This window comes from Brassica napus, chromosome A5 (assembly GCF_020379485.1).
Source record: "Brassica napus cultivar Da-Ae chromosome A5, Da-Ae, whole genome shotgun sequence".
Lineage (NCBI taxonomy): Eukaryota > Viridiplantae > Streptophyta > Magnoliopsida > Brassicales > Brassicaceae > Brassica > Brassica napus.
The window spans coordinates 903,752-927,346 of NC_063438.1; the positions used below are offsets into that span (position 1 = coordinate 903,752).

Genomic DNA, 23,595 nt, shown 5'->3' on the forward strand with positions numbered 1-23,595 from the left:
TCTCGCTGTTTCGTCGTAAAAAAAAACACGGGCCTCTGTAATTCGTCGTAAAATTACGAGGAATTTGCGACGGAATGTAATCTTATATATACACCCCAAGCGCTCACTCTTTCTTTCCTCTCTACTTCCTCTCCACTTCCTCCCTGTTTCGTTGCAATGGTAAGCCTCTCTAATTCCTCTCTAATTTGGTTAGTTTAGGTAGATTAGGTGGTTAGTATAGGGAATTTAGATAAGTTTACGGATCTTATGTTATTTAGTGTTGATTAGGTGGATAATGTTGGAAAATATACTGTTGACGAAAATTTAAAAAACTAAATTTTTTTCTCAGGTTCGAAAAGGTAGACTTACTGCCCATTACATAGAGATGTTCGGTGAGCCGGGTAATCGTTTAGACCCGTCGTCTTCATCAGCTCCCGGTTCTTCGGGACAAGAGACTGTCCCCGAGACTCAGTACACTCAGAGAGTCTTTGGGTCTCCTTCTTCTAGAGGACCATCGGTTCCTCCTCCCCCGATGACCATGCGACAACGAAATCCTATTCCAGGCGAGTCAACATCCGACACACATGCCGAGGCGGATGTAACGGCGAGGAGTGATGAATTCTATCGGGCGATTCACGACCCTTAGTTATTTTTAATTTCGGTTCTTGTATTATGAATTCAAAACTTATTTATATATAAAATATTTTGGTTTTGATTTTTTTAGAATTTTAATTTTATTAATAATTTAAATAATTTAAATTATTTTTTTAATTATAATTTTTTATATTTCTGTAAAATAACGAAACGAAGTAAATTCGTAGCTAATTTTGCGACTTATTTACGTGGAAGCTTAACGAGGTTTTTACGAGGAATTGTTTACAAGGAAATGACGTGGAAAGTTCACGTGGTCTTTACGAGGAAAGCTATCAAGGTATTTACGTTTACTTTACGAGTATTTACTTTCGAGTTATTTACGTGGGTTTTACGAGGAACGTCTTTCGTGGTATTTACGAGGAAATTTAGCGACGTCCTTACGTGGAAGCTTTACGTGGTCTTTACGACGAAATATTCCTCTTCGCTTTTACGACGAAATTATTTCCTCGCTATGTTACGACGAATTAGCGAGGATATATGTGTTACGACAAACGTATAACGACGAAACGGGTTTCCTCGCTAATTTCTCGTAACACTGCTTTTACGACGAAATCACGAGGAAAACTGCCCTCGTAAAACTTGTGTTTTCTTGTAGTGTAAATTCTTTATTGGTATGAGTCATCATCAAATGTTCGTGCACGCCTTAACTTGTCAAAAGAAACTCTTCTTACTTGTAAAATCGAATTTTTTGGGATTCCGATTTTTCCGATTGAAAGACATGATGATTGCTTTAAATTCTGACTGATGTATTTTACCAAGCAAAACGTGATAACATACATTTTGTTTTGTAGTATAATCAAGATTCATATACCAGTCTATCTTGACAATACGCATGTGTTTAAAAAAAAAAGGGGGTGTTACGTACACTTAAAAAAACCATTAATAAGCAAGGCCCAAATGGAGTTAAAATACAGCAACAGTCGTAACCTTCTGGCTCCGGAAGAGGGTTTAATGTTCCCGGTTAGTGATAATCACGTCGAACTCAAACGGAAACACACATTTTCGTCACAGAGTTGTTTGTTTTCCGTTAAACGGCGTGAAAGATGCCGGAGACGAGTCAGGACCCGATCTCACTCACAGATCCGATCGATCAGTTACCTCTCCGGCTACTACGATCGGAGATCGTCCCGCCGGCTCCGTCTCGATCCAACTCTTCAATCGACTGGCTCTCCGACTTCGCCGGCTACTCATGGCTTGCTTACGGAGCTTCCTCTCTCCTCGTCATCTCCCACCTCCCTTCCCCTCTCCGCGGCGAAGACTCTGCCAACGGACCGCTTTTCCGTCAGATTCTCGAGGTTTCCGGCGACGTTTCGTCTCCAGTTACCGCCGTTTCGTGGTCTCCTGTTACGCCGTCTGTAGGCGAGCTCGCGGTTGGGTCTGGGAGCTACGTTCGCCTCTTCGCGCGTGATCTTAGCGATCTGAACGGTAAGCCTCGATTTGAAGAAGCCTTGGTAGATTCTTTGAGCTTTAGTGGTTAAATCGTTCGTAGAGCTATTGAACATTTTCAAGTGTGTAGTTGAATAGTCAGTGATGGATGTTGAACTGTGATGCCATTGGACTACTAGAGAATGGATATGTTAAATTTGTATGTCTTTTATTTATATTCAGGTTCATTTTGTTGGAGTCAGAGTGCTGTATTGCTGCAAGAAACAAAAGTTGAAGCGATTGAGTGGACTGGATCCGGGGATGGGATGATAGTTGGTGGAACTGATATTGTTTTGTGGAAGAGAAGGAACCAATCCTGGGAAATAGCTTGGAAGTTCCCAGGGGATTACCTTCAAGATCTGGTTTCCTCCACCTGGTCAATCGAGGGTCCTTTTGCGTCGGCAGCTTCTTGGAGCAAGTTTCCGTCGGAGTGTGATGAGGCAGGTAGAGGTGTCTTGGCCTATTACAGTGACGGGGAGATATATCGTAAAGTTGAATTGCCTCATCCTCAGAGGATATCCACGATTCAGTGGAGACCGGTGGCTGCAGAGCAGTCTGTAGAATGCGCGGGGAAATCAGTGAGGAATGTGCTGATGACGTGTTGTTTGGATGGGGCTGTAAGGTTATGGTGTGAGGTAGATGGTGGAAAGGCTAAAAAGGGCTTGAAAGATGTCCATGGGCATAAAAAGTCGTTTTGCGTGGCAGCTGTGATAGAGATAAATCAGGTTTTGGATGGTTGTTTGGGAAGAGATTTGTTTGTTTTTTGGGGAACTCGGTCAGGGGGTATATTGAAAACCATTGAAGGTACTAATCAATTGTTTACTACTGAGAAGTATGATCATGAGAATGTTGGCAACTGTGAGTGGTTAGTAGGGCAAGGCCCTGGGAAATCGGCTTCTTTGTGGGCTGTCCATTGTCTGGATGACATCTCTCCTATGAGGTTTCCGAGGATTACATTGTGGGCGAGACAAGAAACAAATGGAACTGCTCTGGAACCACTCTCTATAACTGATGCTACTGGTTTTTCTGATCGATTACCCCTTAAGAAAGTTTATGTATTGAGAAATAACCTTTATGGCACGCCAGATATCTGCTCTTCCATTTATTTATCTTCACGCAATACCATATGTTGGTCCTCCTTGCACACAGTAAAATCACATGCCTTAGAAGATTCACCTCCAGATAAATCCAGCGTATTGCAGTGCATCACGGAAAAAGTATTAGATCTTGATGGTCATGGTGGGAAAATCCTACAGGTTGCCTTTACTCCTATCATAAGTGAGGCGGGATACACTGCTTCTCTGGATTATAATGGTTTGATAATAATCTGGTCCTCTTGTGATTATTTGAACCGTGCTATTGACCATCCTATATCAGTTTCTTCCTGGAAACATTGTGGACGGCTTCAAAATCAAGAGTTAAGATTGAAGTACACGAGTATATGCTGGGCACCTTCATCATTGAATGATGAGAGCTTTCTACTTGCGGGACATGTACAAGGCATTGATTGTTATAGTGTGAGGAAAGGCGGGAGCGGTTATGGTGGTTTTCTTACCCATTACATATGTACCATACCGTTAGCAGTTAGCCAGCCTTTTGAGGATGGTCCGACCAGCATATTTGCAAGACCTCTTCCAGATTCTTGTGGAAAGACATTCAAAACTAACAGTTTTTTGCTTCTAAGTGTATGGATGAAAGATAAACGGTTTGATGCTCTGTCATGGAAAGTGACCCTGCATCATTTTGATGCAGCAGGAAGCACCTGCGACTGTCATTTTCATGATTTTGATAGCATGGAATCGGGCAAGTGGTTGTTCGAAGATACTTTTGCTGGTAAGAAAAATTGCATTGCTGTTAGATCATGCTCTTCAGAATTACCTGAATCTCATCGTTATGATGAAGTAACTAGTTTTGCTGTGGTCAATCCGAGCGGCAGGGCCCTAGAGAAGGACATGAACATTGAAAGTCAAGCTTATACTATGGCAACTGGTCATGATAATGGCTCTTTAAAACTGTGGAGAAGTAGCCTTCAGGAAAGTTCAACACCTTCCATTATGTGGGAGCTTGTTGGCATGCTTACCATTGGCAAAAGTCCTGTCAGTGCTATATCTCTAACTGAGTCGGGACACAAGATCGCAGCCCTCTGCACAGAGAATCATTCAAAAGCTGTTCGAACAATTAGCGTATGGGAGATTGTACACCTTCTCGATTCAGGGGTTTTCATACTAGAGGATAAGTTACATGTTGATGCAGAGGTTGTTGCTGTAAGATGGTCAACTGTGGGAAATGATCAGCTAATTCTTGGAGTTTGCACACAGAATGAGATGCGGGTATATGGTATTGCTCGGCAACCCTGCAGAAGTACCAGTTTCGCTGTCTCTGATTATTCTTCAGAGACACAAATTTGGCAATGCTTCGCTGTTACTCGTACATTTTCTGCTATTCATGATTTATGGTGGGGATCCAAAGCCATGACTGCACTGGCTCATAATGATTATGTTAGCCTACATGGTCAATGGCTGGCCGTTACTGACAAGAAGCAAAAGACTGATAACAATCCAGAAATTTTTGCAGCCAATCTTCCGAAACTAGTGAATACTACAGAAGGCAGAGACTCTGAATTGTTATCTAATAGTATGCCTTTAACTGCGACCGCATATGGTTCAGATACTCTTAAGGACACGACAAGCATGTTGCATATTGTGGAAAAGTTAGGAGGCGCCTTGCCACTCTATCATCCTCATGCCCTCCTTGTCGCTATACGTTCAGGTGATATGCTGCAAGTATTTTTTTTTCCATACTTCAGTCAGTTCTGAAACTAAGCTGTTTAGCTTTTATTTAGCTTCCCTTGTTATATTTCCTTCGTGCAGGAGCATTACATGTGTCATGCGGTTAATTTCACCTAAGCTAAAGATTGTTACCTCTAATGTATTCAGGCAACTGGAAACGAGCAAGCGCAGCTTTAAGGCATCTTGCTGAGAATATTACTTCAGGTGATGCCTCCGTGAAGGATCACGGTGTAAAGTCAGATCTTTGTCAGGATATCCTTTTGTCAAAATATTATGAAGGGTCTGTCTCCAATGGCCCAAATCGTAAGGATTTCCATTGGGGTGGGACATCTGGTTCAATGCTACAGAATTCTCAGTTTCAGGCAGGGTTGCAGTCAAATTTCAGTATGGATTCTTATAGTCCCAATGGTAGTCACAGTTCTCCTGCAACAGACTTGGAATTTACTGGCTTCTGCGAGCAGCTGGAGAAGTTATCAGATGAAGGAAATATTTCCAGGACAGAAAAGATACAATACTTTGCAATTGTTGATCTTCTTCGTGAAATTGGTAATCCACATTCGACTTCTGTCTATGCAAGTCTTGATGAAGCTGGGAGAAGGTACGCTAATTCTGTAATTTTTTTAATTTTAATTGACTACGGACCACTTAAGAAATATGTTCCATCATGTATGTTTGTTTCTCCGTTAACCTGTAAAGATTAAAAGATCACATTTATTTAACTCGCAACGGCAGATTTATCCCTTATTCAGAAAAAAAAAAAACTCTAGCTGGTTTGTGGGCCTTATAAGTTACATCAGTTGCCAAAAATTGATCAGATGTTTCTTTTAGTACTGGGGCAGTTTTTTTTTGCTTTGCTTCATTAATAACACTTTATGCTGATTTGTATTCATGGATTTATTGTGTTCTGTCTGCTGTGTAGATTTTGGATCACACTTAGGTTTAAGCAGCTGTACTTAGCTCGAAGTTCTGGCAAACCAGCATCTGTAGAAGAGTTGGATATTGACTCTAGTATGATAGGATGTGCTTTTCACTCAGAGTCTCAAGAAAATCTGTCTGGTTCTCTTTTACCCATTGAATCATCATGGCAACAAATGCGCTCACTGGGTTTTGGATTTTGGTGTTCAGATGTAGCACAGTTGCGGCCACGAGTAAGTTTTAAAATTCGATGCTTGGGTCCAAACTAGCTATGCAAGAACCCATGTATCAAAACTCCTATTTGTGCTTGCTTTCGTTCTTTAATAATATTTTCTTTTGATACCAACAAAGAGAGACTTAGGGTAAAATAAATAGATGTGCATCTCTTATTTTGATGCTATTTCTTTTCTGTAGATGGAGAAACTGGCCCGGCAGCAATACCTGAAGAACAAGAAACCTAAAGATTGTGCGCTTCTCTATATAGCTTTAAATAGAATTCAAGTTTTGGCTGGTCTTTTTAAAATAAGCAAGGATGAGAAAGATAAACCCTTGGTGGGTTTTCTTTCACGCAATTTTCAGGTATTTGCTGCAAGCCGTATTGTTTTTTTCTGTACGACTTCTGGCATCTAATATATCACATTGTGTGACATATCTCCTAATTTGATGCATCGTTTTACAGGAAGAGAAAAATAAGGCAGCAGCCTTGAAAAATGCGTATGTGCTAATGGGTAAACACCAACTGGAGCTGGCTATAGGTTTCTTTCTCCTTGGAGGTGAAGCTTCATCGGCGATAAATGTCTGTGTGAAAAATCTTCAAGATGAGCAGCTTGCGCTCGTAATTTGCCGGCTTGTTGATGGGCAGGGTGGGGCACTGGAAAGTAATCTTATAAATAAATACATACTCCCATCTGCTGTTCGGAGAGGAGACTTTTGGCTGGCAAGCATACTTAAGGTAATTATAATTGTTTGCAAATATTGTTATCTTGTGAATTCACCTTTCTTTGTTGGCGTTTCAAATTATGACTATGAAGCTGTCCCTGTTTTATACAGTGGGAATTAGGAGAGTATCATCAGTCAATTCTTGCTATGGCTGGAAGTCTAGAGAACCCTGCTAATGGGAGCTCTACTGTTACTTCAAATCACATCTCTTTTGTGGATCCTAGTATTGGATTATACTGTCTCATGTTGACTACAAAAAATAGTCTGAAGAATGCAGTGGGGGAAAGAAATGCTTCAAACCTTAGTAGATGGGCAACCTTGATGACTGCTACCGCCTTCAGCAGATGTGGGCTTCCGGTAAGTTGCAACAGAAACTAGAATTTGCTTGCTTACAAATGAAAAAGGACTTGGGTATTTCTTCCAAAATTTGCATTTTTCTACCAAAATACCAAACGAACAAATTGTGATTAGGCTCTATTTCATCTTTTTTTATAGTTTCTGAGATTGTGTTTGGTCGTCCGTCCTGTCAAATCTAATTTTGTCTTCTTTTTGAGTGTTGCTAGCTCGAGGCGTTAGAATGTCTTTCAGCATCTGCCAGCGGTCATGGTGGTACGCATCAGGCTAGCGGTCAAAGTAATGGACATTTGGGTACTCCACGTGGTGTTCTTGAGCTTTCTGATCCTAATTCTAATTGGGTATCAAGCGGTGTTTCATCTACTGTGGACACTCGTTTTAAACTGAGTCTAGCCGCCCATTCCCTCTCAAAGCTATTAAGGGAAGCAACTGCACTATTAAGGAGTTCTGAAATTGTTTTGTGTGAGAAACTCTCTGGATTTCAACATAAGCTACAAACATCTTTGGAGCTATTTTACCAGAGGTTTTCTTTATCTTCATCTTTCCTACGTAATACGGTACGCAGTTTCCACTAATAATACTTGCACATCATATTCCTTTTCTCACTTAATCTAATTTGACAACTCATGTACTTTTGACTGCCATGCGTAATCTGGTACTTTGTTTTCTATCGGCAGATGATTATGTCAGCATACAACAGTGGGTTACTACTATCCATGGGATACAATGTATTTCAGGAAAATAGTTCCTCAGGACGCTCACTAAATAAGTCCCAGACAAATGAAGATCTCCTCCAATATTCAGCTTTGTGTAAATTGATTCTAAAAGCGACCGAAGAGAACTCGTTTATATTGTCACGTATCATTGCTGCATGCAGTGTCACTTGCTTTCACTCAGTGCCATGCTTAGAGGAAAACAAGGTGTCATCTGGACCTGAGCCAAAGTTGTCTAATGCTTTACGATTTTACTTTCAGGGCATTCTGCAATCCTTCTCTAGTTTTGAAACTACTATAAGGCTGTGCTTGAACTCCTCTTTGGAAGACCTGAAAACAAGACTCGCCGTTGTTCTTGATTTAGTCGAATATTGCTCAAGACTCGCAATGGCTTGGATCCTAGGGGATGTAGACTGTCTCTTTCGAATGGTGCAGCCTTTGACGATATCATATTTTCATGGACATATGCCTTACGAGGTCGACCTGGAAAGCCTGAAGAGAGTGTACCACCAAGAAGTTTCTGTTAGTGTTCCAGATGCGTCAGATGCAGGACTTAATTCTATTGTTGAGAACAACGAAGTTGGATACCCAGTGAGCTCAATTCCAGGAGATGAAAGGCGTCTTGTAACACAAGCATGTTTCTGGAGGCATGTTTCGGACTTTGTGAAACATAAGATGGTATCGACTTCGATTGATCTAGATGATGGTATCTCGAATAGTGAATCCTCAGAGAAATTTGATGCTCAGACATCGTTCGATTCTAGTGGTGACATTGTATGTGTAACTGAGAAGATCATGTCCGTTCTGGGAAAAACACTGGTTAGCACCATAGCTCAACTGTCTTCCTACCATGTAAAACAACTTGTACTGTCCTTGAAACAGAAATTAGAGAAGAGAATTCAGGTTCCTACCTTGTTATGGTTGCACGGATGTCGGGAATCTCAGGCAAATTTTATTAATCGAGCTATCCCAGATTCAAGTACAGAGAATGAAGACAACAGCGACCTTGCAGTTTCTGTGAGGTTTTGGACACTTTGCGTTGATCCTCATTTAGTACTCGAAGCTTTCTTGCTAGAAAATTTTGACATATCTGAATGGTCAAAACTTAAACCATTGGAAGATTGGAGCAATATGTACAGAGAAATAAAGGGGAAGAATGAGCTCAATGTGCCATGCAATCAAGATGATCTGAGTAGTAATGAAGTGGCTTCACTTGCAAACCACGCTTCTAATTCTTCGCAGAAAGCTGCAACTGCCAGTGAAAATTCTGCTTTCCAGGACCCCAAAGAAATCCATAAGAGGACCGGGGAGCTTATACAGGTAATTGTAATTCTTACATAAACGAACTAGTTACTGATTAACATTTGTCATCTTGTGTGATCGAGTATTCTTATCTTTCTAACAGGCCATTTGTATCAATGCCATCAACCATCGGCAAGCTGCACTAGCTAGCAACCGCAAGGTCAGTTATTGTTACAGTCTGACTTAGCACTTGTTCTGTCTTTACTTTCTTGTGAATTTTATAAGTTGTGGTAACTTTCTATAGACTATGCGTAAAAACATTAGCCATGCATAAATTGAGTCTAAATCCTGGAAAACCTCTAATCATCTTTATCCGGCATATGTATGTCGAGATAAAGGTTTCTGATGATATTGCATGTTGCCGTAGCAACACCGAGTTTATGTTTGTTGTTGCAGTGTTTTTCTACGGGTTGTATAAATATGGCATCAGAGACAAACACATCCCTAACTGTGGATTCTGTTACATGCAGGGTATAATTTTCTTTAACCAAGAAGATGGTGGTCCTTGCTATGATCAGTCAAACTATATTTGGTCAGATGCTGATTGGCCACGTAATGGTTGGGCTAACTCTGAGTCAACCCCTGTTCCAACATGTGTCTCACTCGGTGTTGGTCTTGGGGACAAAAAAGGAGCACACCTTGGGTTAGGTGGGGCCACTGTTGGTGATTTTTCTCTTTCCAAGCCATGGAAATCTCACAGGGTTCCGGCTTACACTGGGTTAGGAGTCTCTGGTCTAGGTTGGCAAACTCAAGAAGATTTTGAGCAGTTTATTGATCCTCCCCCAACAGTTGAAACTGTTATTGCAAGCGCATTCTCTAGTCACCCAACAATGCCTCTCTTCTTGGTTGGCTCAAGCAACACTCACATTTACTTGTGGGAGGTATGAACCCAAACATTTGCTTCATCTGTTTAATTTCGTTTTTAATCAAGTCACTTTAACTAGTGTCTACTGAATGTTAACGATGATAAAATGAAGCATTTTGACAGGATGGCATCTCTTAAATATCCTTGTGGATCTTATAATGCAAACATTGAATCTTGCAGTTTGGAAAAGACAGAGCTACTGCAACTTACGGTGTCCTGCCTGCTGCAAATGTTCCTCCTCCATATGCTTTGGCGTCAATATCAGCAGTTCAAATCGGTCCATGCGGACACAGATTTGCTAGCGCTGCACTTGATGGAACGGTATGCACCTGGCAATCAGAAGTTGGAGGAAGAAGCAATGTCTATCCTGTTGAGTCATCTATTTGCTTCAATGGCTTTGCATCGTACGTTTCATGATCCTTAAATCTTTACGTTCTCGTTCCCTAGTATGCCAAAAAATACTCCCAATTGGGGTTATTGCAATCAATCATGAAAGTCACCTTTTTCTATTATTATGGTTGCAGAGATGTGAAATATATTAGTTCGAGTGGATCTATAGTTGCAGCTTCAGGATATAGCTCAAGTGGTGCCAACGTAGTTGTATGGGATACTCTAGCTCCCCCTTCAACCTCCCAGGCATCTATCAGTTGTCATGAAGGTCGCTTTCATTTGAAAACTGCAGACAAATCAAATCATCATTACTATCATTTTCACATAGGTCTAACTCTTAACAACTTTCTCTTTCATGAAGGTGGTGCACGCTCAATCTCGGTGTTTGATAATGACATTGGTAGTGGCTCGATTTCTCCAATGATTGTAACTGGTGGCAAAAACGGTGATGTTGGATTGCACGATTTCCGGTATATCGCAACCGGTAAGATGAAGAAGCAGAGGAACGCTGACGGAAGATCTTCTACTGACGGAGATCAGAACAAGAATGGGATGCTTTGGTATATACCAAAGGCTCACTTAGGTGAAAAAAGTTTATACCCTTCCTTTTCTATTTCTGAGAAATTCGACTGACATTGATTGATACATGCAAAATCCAGGGAGTGTGACCAAGATATCGACAATACCACGGACAAGTCTGTTCTTGACAGGAAGCAAAGACGGAGATGTGAAACTTTGGGATGCAAAAGCAGCAAAGATGATTCATCACTGGCCTAAACTACACGAAAGGCACACTTTCCTTCAACCAAACTCTAGAGGCTACGGTGGAATCATCCGCGTAAGTAAAACTGAAACCTTTTGGTTTGGCTTTTCGTTTACTGCTTATCAAATAAGATTGGATACTTTTTGGGATTAGTTCAGAGCAGTTCTTGTAGTCCCTATTGAATTAAATATTTGTATCACATGGTTCAAGTTTGAGTTTCTCGTGTTAAAAAAATGTGGTGCAGGCTGGGGTGACAGACATACAAGTTTGTCCGAATGGATTCATCACTTGTGGTGGTGATGGCACTGTGAAGGTCGTCAGCCTCAGAAATTCCTAACTGCTATTGCCGGAAAACGAGCTTAGCCTTGAATGTTTCTATTGAATACGTGATTTCTTCTCAAAAGGTATATTTCAGATTCGTTAATTTTTTTTTGTAATGTATTATTTTTTCCCACCTATGGTATATTTTGTGTGTTCACATACACGCACATATAAGATAATTACGAAGAATTGCCAAGAAATGTTGAATTGACCTTAATCCAGATTTTTAAACTTTTATTTGACTTGACTTCAAAATCCATATCATCATCACCTATTTATCTTTGACCTGGTTTGCATTGACTTGGTTGCATCGGATTTTTGACCGGATTAATCGGACTGGTTCCAATCAGATTGGAGATTTTAAAGTTGAATAAAAGATTTAGGCTGTCAATTGTTAGGATCCGCTTAACTGTTATTTTTCAGCTGAATATTCTTTTCTTTGTGTGGTTAATTTGCAGTGTGTACATGTCGAGTTTTAAGTTTTGTTTTTGTTCAGCAAGCATATAAAAATCCAGGTTCAACCAATAATACTTTTTGATTGATGTTGAGTGCGGATTCAGTTTTGTAGAAATGTTTTTTAAACATTTTTATAGACTAGAATAAAACCAAATAAGCCTGAATAAATATTTTATAAGCTCATATTTTGTAAATAAGTACTTGTCCAACAGTTTAATAAGATTATGAAATCCCTGGCGACCATTGTATTACGTAGTGGATTATGTTATCTTGTGGTTATATATTAAGCAGATAAAACGATTTGAATCATCAATGTCTTGATTATATTAGCACGTATTATTTCATAATCATCAAGGGTCCATTTCATTAAATAAATATTCAAAAGAAGTTGGTTGTATTTCTTATATGGTGCTAATTATGACCGAATATATTAATGCTGACATTAAGCATCTTATTAGAAAAATCTTATTTGTTTAACTTCTATTGGATCACTTAATAAACTAAAAAATGTATAGTGTAACTATCAAATGGAGCATAGTGGACATAGACAATTAACCATAATGACTTGAAGGAACTTTGCTTCACCTAACGTTCTATTTACTAGAACGACGCCCACAATATTTACATTCTGTGTACCTAATTTTCAAATCCATCGTAAACCAAATTATCATGTTAAACGAAATCAAATCAATGCTTTAGACAGGTTTTACTAAAAGTAAAAAATTATTCAATGCTTTAGAAAATGTTAGCGTCGTCATGTTAGAAAAAAAAATACGTTAATTTATACCGTGCTAGATGTTAAATTCGTTCGAGTTAGTTTACTTTAACTCATCTCATCACTATTACAAGTCATTTTGTTTTTTTTTTACTGTTAATCAGGACACAATTATCCAGAGTTCCCTCCAAATAATAATGTAGGATAAAAGGTCTTATCCGTAAAAAAAAAGAAGATTTATTAGAAAAAAACGAAGCCCCACTCTATCTTCATGTATTACGACACGTGTAATAAATATCTAATCGAACGGCTCTCGTGTAAAATCTATGGGGCAAAATCTGTGGTTCCGACACAGAAACATAACTATGGGTTCTTAACTTCTTACTAAAAACGTAACGGTGTCGTTTTAGTGGAAGTTTGCGTGCTGAATAACCCAGGAAGAAAACGATAAACTGCAAGAGATTCAAAAGCTTAATCAGAAGCAAACAAAAAAATATCTGACAATTCTATCTTCTTCTTCGTTTTTTTTTCTTTGTTTCCTCTCTTTCACGAGAGTGACTTCTCAGTTTCGCTAAATCCGATTGATTCTTTTCCTTTTCCGCTCCCGATTGCTTACTCTTTCCTCTGGTTAGTTTTTGTTTTTAAATATGCAAATTATTGTTGTTTCTCTGAGATATTTATTAGTTTTTAGACGATGATTATGATGCCGACAGTATAGGTAATGATCGGGTTTTGATGTTTTGTTAGAATCTGCCGCTAATTTCGTGTCTTAAGTTTAACAATTAAGTTTGCTTTCTGTTTTTGTTTGCTTCAGACAAAATTAGGAACTCAATCTTCAGTTTCCGTTAAAGCAAAACATCAGATTCTCTGTTATTGGGTGATGAGATCTGTCTTTATTTGTCCATTTTCAGACAAAAAGATTCCAACTTTAAAAAAAAAAAAAAGATTCATTTTCTTCTATAAGTGGAATCAAGATTTGATCTTTCAATTGATTGGTTCTGCTTTTGTATCTTCAGAGAGTTATGGTGAAATGATGGCAGCAGGAGAAGCAAGAGCTGTGTGGCAAAGAACAGTTAACCGTTACTTTGTCCAAGAAGACGCTAAAAGAGCTCCCAAGTTAACAACCTCTTCTTGCCAATCTTCTTCATCAACTGTTTCATCTAAACAGGTTGAAGATTCTGGATCTTCTCGTCCCGTTGTTGATCCACACAACCAATCATCAATTTGTCCAAGTTTCATGCCTCGTCATCCAAACCCGAACTTCCCTCATCTGTCACCAAACAACACCAGTTTGTGGGGACATCATCATCACATTCAGCAAGACCACAAGGAACCAGTGAACACTCCATTGGAAGCTGAGGTTGATATCTCTGAGAAGAAACCTGAATTGGGAGCCAAGTCTTTTAAGTCTGAAAGCTTTCAAGAGTTTATAGAGTTGATGGAGACAAGGGAAAGTTATGTTTCTTTTGGGAAAGATGAATCCTCCTCTGAGAACAAGCTACTAAATGAGTTACCTTTCGATCCCACCTCTCCATGGAACCCTCTCTCTAGCGAGAAAGCTGCACCATGGTGGAGAACTACAGACAAAGATGAGTTAGCTTCTTTAGTTGCACAGAGGTCTCTTGACTTTGTTGAGAACTGTGACCTGCCAACACCGCAGAAGATGAACCGCTCTTATTACGGTAGCCCACGCTCTTTCGACTCTGATCACTCTTTCTCTAACCGAACCATCCACGAGCGCGTGACCAACAGAGGAAACAGCTTCAAGAACAGAACCGAGGAGGCTTCCTCTGAGTCTGGCTTGAGCAAATCCGAGCTGCTAGAAGCGCTGAGACGCTCTCAAACGCGAGCTAGGGAAGCTGAAAACATGGCTAAAGAAGCGTGCGCGGAGAAAGAGCACTTGGTGAAGCTCTTGTTGAAGCAAGCCTCAGAGCTTTTTGGGTATAAGCAGCTGCTGCAACTTCTTCAGCTTGAATCTTTGTACCACCAAATCAAGAGCAAGAAGATTGAGGACAACAAGGAGCCCCCACCTGTTTCCATCCCTTGGAGCAATACCAAAGGGAGAAAACCGGGGAGAAAGAGAAGGAGCAAAAGGAGTAAACCGAATGGGTTTGTTGGTTTAGCGTTGGGGATGAGTCTGGTTGGTGCTGGGTTGCTTCTGGGGTGGACTGTTGGATGGATGCAGATGTTTTCTTTCTAGTCTGAGAAGAGAAGAAGAGACGTTCAAATTCCACTCTCTTTTTTTTTTTCTCACTGAGCAGCTTTGAGTATGTAATCTGTTGTAAGAATTTTGTTAATATTGTGTTTCTAGTTTGATCTTAAAATGAAATGATCTTTCATGTAACATATGCATATGTTAAGTTGTTAGCTATATGATCTTTCTTTCATGTACACAAAGTAGCTTATGTTTTGTGGATTTGCTTATGTTTTGTGGAGTTATTGAAATTTGAAAGACTTTTTGTAGGAAATTTACATAAATGTAAAAAATGTTTGTGTGAATTTACATAAATTTTGTTCTCTGGTGACTAAAATTTACTTTGTCCTTTTGAATATACATGATGTTTTGGGTAATTTTTGTTGTTGTTTAAGATGCTATTTGTTGCTTCACAGTATAAAATATCTTTTACATATCTTTGATAATTTTAGTTATTTAAATATTTAAAAACTGTGTAACTAATAGTTTTAATTTATATTATATTTTTATGTTATCTATAGAAAATTTTAGATTTTTCTTAATATATAACATCGATATAAGACATCATCTAATAATATGAGACCGAAAATTTCATTTAATTAAGTTATTAAGAGCAAAATAAATAGCTATATGGACTTATAGATCATTCTTTACATGGAAAGTTACATTAGTGAAAAACTATGTTACATGGAAACGGAAGCGGGTACGTGGAAGCAGAAGCGTAAGGAAGCGCAGAAGCGAGATTTTTTAATATATTAGGAAGCGGGTACGTATTGGAAGCGTATATCCATATATATATATATATATATATATATATGCAATTTTTTTTAATAATTAGGACTAAAATTATATGATTTAAATTTGAAATAAAACATTTATTTATTTATAATAATTTTGAAATGATTTTATATTAAAACTGTAAAAATACACATAAATTATGTTTACAAAAAATATTATATTAATTATTTTTAATACTTCATAAATAATTGACACAATATGTTTCAATATGTGCTATATTTTTAATAAAAAATCTCAATGCATAAAGATAATTTATAGTATTATTTTTGATATTTATATATATTTATAATTCAATATTCATTACTATTAATTTTTTTTATTTTATATAGATTAAAACTATGGTTTTATATTTTATTGATATACATTGTATTTTTAGAAAAAATGGAAGCGTGATTCCAAAACGGAATCATAAGCTTCCAACAGGTTTTTAAAGAGAATATTTTAGAAACGTTTTGGAAGCGAGATTCCGCAAGCTTCCACAAGGTTCCGATTCCGATTCTGGTTCCGAAGCGGGAAACAGACGTCCGATGAAGCTTCCGTGTAACGCAGGTGAAAAAGCAAAAAGGTTTTTTACCACCACCCCCACCACTACTACTACTACTAGTACTACGTGGCAAAAGTCATAACAGCGAACATTCGGGCCTAATGACTCGACCCGACTTGAGAGGAATGGATCCTTTAGATGGATAGTCCGGAATCAAAGACTATCTATCAAACGAATCGAAAGAGACGAGTCACAATCGACGACGACGAGCTCGGAAGAGACTGAGATCAGATAGTGCGTGCGAGAAAAGATGCCGGTGATGGAGAAACTGAGGATGTTCGTCGCGCAGGAGCCTGTCGTCGCCGCCTCCTGCTTAATCGGCGGTGTTGGTAATGCAACCCTAATCCAATCTCTCTATTCGATTCGTTGCTCCCCTGATCTAAGAATCGGGGGATTGTCTAGCTTCGCGTTGAATTGATTGTCTAATGTGTTCAATTTTGGTCTGAGGATATAGAAATGCCTCTGAGGGATCTGAGATTTGCCATATCTAGGGTTTTTTCAAAGAGGGGGGGATCGAAAGTTTGAATCTTTACAAGAATCAGATGATGCGGGCTTCTTTCATTTTGTATTAGTTTGTAGAAAGACCATGTCTTTGAGATTGTGAGTGTTAGCATTTTTTTTCTGATGCTTCTTGTAGGACTCTTTCTGCCTGCTGTTGTGAGGCCTATTCTAGACTCACTCGAGGCATCTAAGCAAGTTAAAGCGCCTCCTCTTACCGATGTAAGTATTTATAACACATTCATCTATGTGCCAAGTCTGTGTTATATGGTTTATATTATTTTGATGATCCGGAATCTGATGATTTCACCAGTTGCGTAGCTGAATGTTTGGATGATTGCGAGTTTTGTGTTCTTGTTGTTGTGTGTTGTAATATAACATCATTTCAATGTTTTGCTTCTCTTCACTTTGCTGCATATTGTTGTCATTCTCTTATTAGTTCATGTATGTGTCTCTGTTACATTCTATGCTTTTCGTCATGTCATGATCACGTTTTGTTGATTTCACAAACAAGGATAGAGACTTGTTAGTTAACAACTTGTTTAATAACTCAGTATTTGAAATATGCATAGGCAAACACAATGCTTTAAGTGTTTACTCAGATCCAATTTTGCTTTTTTTGCAGGTTATTGCTGGAGTTACAGGGAAGAAACAGACCTAATACAAGCAATGATTTCCTCTGTTTTCTTACATTCAGATCATCATTATTCCTTTTTGTCTTTAACTCTTTCTATTTGCAAATCAAATAAGCCAAGACTCCATGTTTTTATTTGTTCTGAAACTTACATAAAAGGCATGTGTGTTTGTACACTCTTTTCATCTTTTTATCAGATGTAATGGAAAAGCTTGAAAGTTTTTGTTTGCCATGGCTCATGAGTCTTGAAATTATATATATATTTATACATACACACATCACAAAGATATTAGTTTTACTAGTCTTATAAGAGCATTCTTTTAGTAGCTCTTCTGATCCTCAATAGGTAGATCAGAAGATCAGTTTTTGTCTTGTAATGCATTTGAAAATATTGCTCAAAGACTTTCTCTTCTCAGCTTCTTCTTCTTCCATGGCATTGCTTGCTTCAATCCCTTACATAAACCTCCCTGCAATTACCCAACCAGACCCTACAAGTAAGAGACATGACTTTTGGGAAGACAAAGTCACAAAGAAAGAACTGTTACTTTACCCAAAAGTGAGATCCTTTTAGAGAGCCACCACCACCATGGAAACTCCCTGAGCTGTTAAACTTCATGATCTTCATGTTGTTGTTATTATTGATCTCACCTGCTCTCTCCTTCTCCGACGGAAAGACATAACTACCCCTGACGACAACGTCCCCTCCCCCTTTCTTCCTAATGAACCCAAAGAGCCGATGCTTCCTCTCAGGCAATGGCAATTCACCCGGAAGGAGCAAGCGTGGAGGCAGATCAAGACATTTTGGGTAAGGAAGAGGAAGAAGAGGGTTCTTGGGCTTGCCTGGTTGCTCTTCCCAGCAAAACGGAACAGAAGCAAGTGTGTGAATAGGAGAAGCAAACACAGATGGAGTTGCAGGTGACGAAGTGTACAGCAATGATCTTGACTTGGCAGCTAACACAAGAGCCAGCTTGTCCTTCTCTTCTCTCATTCTTTTTGTTTGCTCTGTTTCTTTCTTGCTTGCTTCGTCTTCAGCATAAGGCTCTATCTCTTTTTAGGTAGTGGAGACTAGGAGTGAAGATATAGTAGATAAATGCATTAAATGTGTCTCAACATTTCTGATTATTAACTGATCGGACGGTGGAATTTTTGACTATGACTAAAATAGACAACCATTCATAAAAGTCTATCCTCTCTTGTAAATGGAAACACGTCACCAATATTTATTATTCACTTTTTTACTATTTTAAAAATATATAATGTTACGTTGTATCTGTCTGCATCACTATATATAGTATGCTTTGAAAAAATATACATAAAACTAAAATGAATAGTAATAATAACTCTAACCCGATTGATAAAAATTTGCGCATGAGACTGCTGTTCTAGCAATCTTTTTGTCGTCTTGACCAATATATATTTTCGTTTAATCAACGATGATGTGTGATTAACTTTTTATCATCTTCTGTTCATGCAACTAGACACATACTGCTTGTGATACTACTCTGTATTTAAGATTTTTTTTTTGGGAATTTGTAACTACTTGTATACAATTAATAAAGTGAATGACTATAGAACTGACGTCAAAATAATCTGCCGACAAATGACTTTATTGTGAATCTGTGATTAACGATGTAAAGAAAGCTGAAACTGGACCCAAATGTTGTTTCATGCATCAGTGAACGTTCCCACCGACAGCAAGCTTATTATGATCTCTCTCAAGCTTAGTGTGCCTTTGCCAAGTCTAAAGACCAGAACGATGATTTACTTTAACAACAAAATTAATAAAATACGATGAATGTGGTCTTAGGTGATTGTTTTATAATATTAAAGTCGATAATATAATGAAAAAAAACAAATAAAAAGAGAGGTGGGTCTTTTGTTACACGGAACACAAGATTAAGGGAGCAGGTTATTTGCATTTGTCTTCTTAAATACAATTATTATTATTTAATAAAAAATGATTTATCATACCAAAATTTATCAAATTTGCATGTTTTTGGAATGACCACGTTTTTATAAATAGGCTAGCTAGTCAAACCGAGTAGAACAGTGTTATGGGCTCCTTATATAGGCCTACATTACTACCATGATAATCATTTTAATTAGGCCTAAGAACGATCATTACATCCACAAATAAGAACTAGAAGGGTTTGAAAGACGAGAGAAACTGGTTGATCAAAAAAAAAAGACGAGAAACTATAAAACATAGCAAGCAAATACTAATCATACAATCCAACATGAATAAAACAATTAATTACGGGTTAAACAACATTTTAAATACAAAATATCATCTTTTATGAGATTCTGATCAGTTTCAAAGCATTTTATTTTTCTTGAAAAGAGAAAATATGATGTTAAATAACACATCATATTTTATTCTTCTAACACATCATATTTTATTCTTCTAACACATCATTAGTCATTACAAGTTTACGACAAAATGTATTATAGTCTTTTATGTTAAATAACAAACCACCTAATTGGCTTCAACTTATAAAACAAACCACCTAACTTTGTGACTCAGTGAGAGAATCCAACCCAAGAGCTTCGTGGTAATTAAAGTTTAACTGTCCTCTGGTCCGGTTCAAGATGTACCATCGTACATTCATCATCCAACAATGACTTTGAGCTCATTTTCTTGACCTCATCACTCGAATATATGAACAACTTCTTGGCCATCTTACAGAACTCACTGCAAATTTCAAGAGATCATGTTTAAGAAACAATCATAAACACTTTAGAGAGTGAGAGAGACAAGAGAGTTACGTACTCCCATGGATCATCTCCTACAAGCATCATGTCTCCTTCATCATCAGTAAACACAATAGCCCATTTGTCTTTAGTCCTAAGCTCTCCTTCAATCTCAAACATTTTCTCTAACTCTCTGATTAGTTCATCGTATGATCTCAACAACGTTAAATCAACCGCACGTCCCACCGCTGTTCCTTGCATTTGCACCTTTTCAAGAACAAAAAAATACACAAACGTTTGTCTCTTTCTTGATTGCCAAGTAAAGAGTTAACGGTTTCTTATTTACCTTGGTTCGGCTTCTTGTTGATGATGTTTGCTGCTTCTGATCCTTCGATGAGTTAGGATCTTGACATTTGGCAGAACCAGTGTTATTTGAATCAACGCTTATTAGTTGCTGCTTGTCATTAGGGTTTGGAGCAGAAGCAGGCTTGCTCTTGAGATCGAATCCGAATAACCTACAGCAACTTGTGGCTGGAGCCTCGGTTTTGTTCGAGTTTCTTTCACTTGATGGATCTTGAAACAACAGTTTGAGTGATGGACTTGGCTCGTGGCTCTTAGGGAACCTGCTCAAGAAGTTAGAAGCCACAGGACTCCCAGTGATTTCTGCAATGCAGGAGACGAAAGTTTAACCTAAGATCTGGTCAAGATTCATAAACCGAGACGTAAAGCTTGTCTTTCAAGGTACCTGAAACTGATGGATCAATGGGTCTTGACCGCTTGGACTTTGAATATGGTTGAGTAGGTGATGTGGTTAGCGTGGATGGCAAGAAAGGCTCAATCTCCCACGGAGAGACCTTGTTTGGTCTCTGAACTGTAGATGACTCGTCCCATTGGACCTTAAGGAAGAAAATTGGTAAAGCTTACAGAAAGTTTGTAACAAGAATCATATAATATATAGTCCCTAGAGAGTTGTGTTACAAAAAAAAAAAATCTTTAGAGAGCGTTTCATATTCACTAAACCTGCAATGATCTCCACTTTGAAGCTGGCCATTGAGGAGATAGATCTCCAGTACCAACAATAGTACCCGTAAATCTGAAGAAGGAAACAACAAAGATTTCAAACAACAAGAATCAAGACAAGACTGAAACAAAAAAACGGTAATAAAACAAAATGGTAATAAAAGAGAAAATGAGAAAGATACATTCTCTCTGGAGACTCTTCTCCTTCAAACCTCATCCTAAACCTCATACCAATACCAAATCCTTTCTTCATCGCAGCCATATACTTGTTTACACTTATTATGAACTGGCTTATCCTGAAAACATATCAAAGCTTTATTACCATCCCTTTACTAGCTGGAATCCAAAGCTTGAAACATTTACCTAGGCTTATACAAGACAACAAACATAGTTGTTGTGTTAAAAGCATGAGAAGCTGTAGCAAGAACTCCCAAATGCATACTCTGACTCGAGATAACCGATGCAGGCATTGTGCTTTGTTGCTTAGCTAAACGTCTCACGCCAACTCGTAGATCACCAGTTTGATGACCCCTTGAACAAGATAATAATATATAAAAGATTAGTATTAAGCTCACAAGTATTATAAAGACTCTGAGGTTTTTAAAACTACCTCAAGAACACAAATGCATCTCCAGCTACAAGTCTTTTAGAGGTTACAAATGTACTCCAACCAGTTGTAAGTAAATGTCTCCTTGGTTGCCCTATGTAATGAAACAAACTCATTAGACTTGTTGAGCTAGAGAACCCTCTTTTAGAAAGGGAGAGTTTAATTACCTCTGAATATATGCTTAAACCTCCATTCATATCCATGGAGATCTCTAGCTACCAGTTCTTGAGTTGGTGTAGCTTGTGTCATATCCTAAGAAAAGTAAAAGATTTAAGCAAAAGAGAAGCCAGGAGTCTAGAGAAGGAGATCATGGCCAGTCAGGCCAGTCCTGAGTATAAGGTAGTAAAACATTAAAATGTGACTTCCAAAATTTTAGAAAAATTTACATATATAAGTTCTCAAATTTTTATATAAAAAATTATAAACTTCTAAAATTTATATTAAAAAAATTATATAATTTTTCACTAAATTGTCTATCACCTAAATCCGGTTTTTAGCACTTAAAATCCGGCTTGACCGAGATGAAGGATAAAAAGCATTTACAAGTGGAGGAAGACACTCAGTGGCGTGTTTACGAAGAACAGAGAAGCCACCATGAGTACTTGTATCAGAAGCTGTTAGAATCTTAACAAAGGAGTCAACAGTTTGTTTGGCAGGTTCAGTTAAAGGTGGATCAAGGCTTGTGGGTTCACTTTGCTGCAAAAAAAAAACAAATTTAAAATCAAGATTGTGTGTGTTTGATTAATCTCACACATTAGTCAAAGAAACTTACATCTTCCTCAGGTTGTAATGTGATCTGAGCGTAAACCTCATCTGTTTCATGCTCAGCTTTTAACATGACATTAAGAACTCGACACAGTATCTTTGGAGGAAGATTAAAAACTGGTATGTCTTTATCAACGACTCTTTGATTAGTTGAAGCTACCAACTGCAAAACAAGAAGTCTTGAGATTGGACAAATAAGACGAAGAGGAAGAGACTTTGGAGAATTTGAGCATAAGCTTTACTTGTTCCATGTGACCTTGAGGGAAGTAGAAAACTCTTTCATCATAACGAGGAACTTCCACAAGTGGCCCTGCACAAGCTTTCCATAGCTCCATGTACAACTGATCATCTACAACATTCTCCATCGAAGGAAGTAAATAAAACCAAAAACTAAATTAAAACACACTCTCAAAGCAACTAACTCATCAGAGAAACACACAAGAAGAAGAAGACAAGAGTCATCAAAGAAGGGTAAGAAGAAAGTAAAAAAGAGACACGACGGTTATTATGTCTGTATTCATTAGAGAACATTATAAATTCATTACAGGAACACTGTTGGTGTTTGGTTATTTAAAAAACATTTAATTTAATTTAATTTTTCTTTTCCGGGTTTTCTTCTTTGGCTTTTCAGTTTCAGTTACGAAACGGCTCCTTCTGCCTTCCACACTACCACACTACATGTCGTTTTTACATTCCGTCGCAAACGTCCTGCTGTTTTGCCTTTGTTGGAAGAAACGTATGATCAATTATTATTAACTTTTTTTTTTCTTTTTCATTTGATCAATACGTTTTTGTTGTGTGATCAATTATTGTTGTATATAATCTCAATAACAATAATTGATCACACAACAAAAACGTATGATCAATTATTGTTAAGAGCGAATCTAGAACGTTTGATTAAAGACCACGGTTCTTGTCCATGTTGTAGGTTAGTAGTAATAAATAAATGTAGTAGTTTAGATCTAATTATCTCATCTCTTTACTACTCACTCAATACTCTCAATACTAGCTTCTTTAGTTACCACCATAATATTAAGGCGCGTGAATCCAAAAGCTGGTTTTTAATGCATGATCCCGTTACGGCTCCCGTTAAGATATGACGGAGACGTTACTTTCTCATAGCTTGTGTCTGGAACGTGGCAGGCAAACGTGTTGGCTCGTGAACGTAGCGGCAGAGAGATTTTGCCATTCCATCGAACGTTATAGTCAAAGGGCAGGCGTTGGTAAGCGTGCTCAGTTTTTTTGTATTTATTTTCACGTGTTA

The 23,595-nt window shown here is 38.1% G+C and overlaps 5 protein-coding genes across 9 annotated transcripts; 3 read left to right on the forward strand and 2 right to left on the reverse strand.

Annotated features, from left to right (window-relative positions):
* The first annotated feature begins 1,567 nt into the window (after positions 1-1,567).
* On the forward strand, positions 1,568-12,108 carry LOC106450493. 2 transcript variants are annotated; one of them, XR_007339472.1, is made up of 17 exons: positions 1,568-2,058; positions 2,242-4,827; positions 4,995-5,445; positions 5,767-5,995; positions 6,177-6,341; positions 6,442-6,714; positions 6,813-7,058; positions 7,265-7,612; positions 7,733-9,088; positions 9,174-9,230; positions 9,541-9,951; positions 10,116-10,339; positions 10,460-10,593; positions 10,687-10,908; positions 10,985-11,163; positions 11,333-11,492; positions 11,868-12,108. XR_007339472.1 is itself a non-coding variant. In XM_048779470.1 (16 exons), exons 1-16 carry the CDS (start codon positions 1,677-1,679, stop codon positions 11,423-11,425), a joined length of 7,356 nt encoding a protein of 2,451 aa, XP_048635427.1. In that variant the 5' UTR covers positions 1,568-1,676; the 3' UTR covers positions 11,426-11,646. The 2 variants fall into 2 exon arrangements, 1 of the variants encoding a protein (XP_048635427.1); XM_048779470.1 differs by lacking the exon at positions 11,868-12,108 and having other exon boundaries at positions 11,333-11,646.
* Positions 12,109-12,968: 860 nt separating this feature from the next.
* On the forward strand, positions 12,969-14,924 carry LOC106450495. Of its 4 annotated transcripts, none has more exons than XM_048779472.1 (3): positions 12,983-13,207; positions 13,395-13,457; positions 13,599-14,924. In XM_048779472.1, the coding sequence occupies exon 3, from the start codon at positions 13,611-13,613 to the stop codon at positions 14,778-14,780; it is 1,170 nt and encodes a 389-aa protein (XP_048635429.1). In that variant the 5' UTR covers positions 12,983-13,207; positions 13,395-13,457; positions 13,599-13,610; the 3' UTR covers positions 14,781-14,924. The 4 variants fall into 4 exon arrangements, with proteins under 4 accessions (XP_013747620.3, XP_048635429.1, XP_048635428.1 ...); XM_048779471.1 differs by having other exon boundaries at positions 13,037-13,298; XM_013892166.3 differs by lacking the exon at positions 13,395-13,457 and having other exon boundaries at positions 12,969-13,207; positions 13,597-14,924.
* Positions 14,925-16,216: 1,292 nt separating this feature from the next.
* On the forward strand, positions 16,217-17,485 carry LOC106450500. The gene is made up of 3 exons (XM_013892173.3): positions 16,217-16,445; positions 16,754-16,836; positions 17,240-17,485. The coding sequence occupies exons 1-3, from the start codon at positions 16,367-16,369 to the stop codon at positions 17,273-17,275; spliced, it is 198 nt and encodes a 65-aa protein (XP_013747627.1). The 5' UTR covers positions 16,217-16,366; the 3' UTR covers positions 17,276-17,485.
* Positions 17,486-17,487: 2 nt separating this feature from the next.
* Positions 17,488-18,401, reverse strand: BNAA05G01300D (uncharacterized protein At4g00950). Its single transcript, XM_013892171.3, has 2 exons — positions 17,799-18,401; positions 17,488-17,715 (listed from the first exon to the last, which is right to left on the reverse strand). The coding sequence occupies exons 1-2, from the start codon at positions 18,234-18,236 to the stop codon at positions 17,644-17,646; spliced, it is 510 nt and encodes a 169-aa protein (XP_013747625.2). The 5' UTR covers positions 18,237-18,401; the 3' UTR covers positions 17,488-17,643.
* A 1,155-nt stretch (positions 18,402-19,556) lies between these two features.
* Positions 19,557-22,818, reverse strand: LOC106450494 (auxin response factor 11). Its single transcript, XM_013892165.3, has 12 exons — positions 22,574-22,818; positions 22,339-22,494; positions 22,110-22,262; positions 21,734-21,818; positions 21,570-21,660; positions 21,323-21,490; positions 21,142-21,255; positions 20,960-21,032; positions 20,685-20,835; positions 20,286-20,602; positions 20,019-20,206; positions 19,557-19,940 (listed from the first exon to the last, which is right to left on the reverse strand). Exons 1-12 carry the CDS (start codon positions 22,694-22,696, stop codon positions 19,805-19,807), a joined length of 1,755 nt encoding a protein of 584 aa, XP_013747619.2. The 5' UTR covers positions 22,697-22,818; the 3' UTR covers positions 19,557-19,804.
* Positions 22,819-23,595: the final 777 nt, after the last annotated feature.

Coding starts and splice junctions, on each gene's coding strand:
- LOC106450493 (XM_048779470.1), top strand. CDS start 1,677: ATGCCGGAGACGAGTCAGGACCCGATCTCACTCACAGATCCGATCGAT. Junction 2,059..2,241: donor TGATCTTAGCGATCTGAACG/GTAAGCCTCGAT, acceptor ATTTATATTCAG/GTTCATTTTGTTGGAGTCAG. Junction 7,059..7,264: donor TCAGCAGATGTGGGCTTCCG/GTAAGTTGCAAC, acceptor GAGTGTTGCTAG/CTCGAGGCGTTAGAATGTCT.
- LOC106450495 (XM_013892166.3), top strand. CDS start 13,611: ATGATGGCAGCAGGAGAAGCAAGAGCTGTGTGGCAAAGAACAGTTAAC.
- LOC106450500 (XM_013892173.3), top strand. CDS start 16,367: ATGCCGGTGATGGAGAAACTGAGGATGTTCGTCGCGCAGGAGCCTGTC. Junction 16,446..16,753: donor CTGCTTAATCGGCGGTGTTG/GTAATGCAACCC, acceptor TGCTTCTTGTAG/GACTCTTTCTGCCTGCTGTT. Junction 16,837..17,239: donor AAGCGCCTCCTCTTACCGAT/GTAAGTATTTAT, acceptor CTTTTTTTGCAG/GTTATTGCTGGAGTTACAGG.
- BNAA05G01300D (XM_013892171.3), bottom strand. CDS start 18,236: ATGAGAGAAGAGAAGGACAAGCTGGCTCTTGTGTTAGCTGCCAAGTCA. Junction 17,716..17,798: donor TAAAAGGATCTCACTTTTGG/GTAAAGTAACAG, acceptor GGGTAATTGCAG/GGAGGTTTATGTAAGGGATT.
- LOC106450494 (XM_013892165.3), bottom strand. CDS start 22,696: ATGGAGAATGTTGTAGATGATCAGTTGTACATGGAGCTATGGAAAGCT. Junction 21,661..21,733: donor GTTTAAGCATATATTCAGAG/GTAATTAAACTC, acceptor TTCATTACATAG/GGCAACCAAGGAGACATTTA. Junction 20,603..20,684: donor CATTGATCCATCAGTTTCAG/GTACCTTGAAAG, acceptor CCTGCATTGCAG/AAATCACTGGGAGTCCTGTG.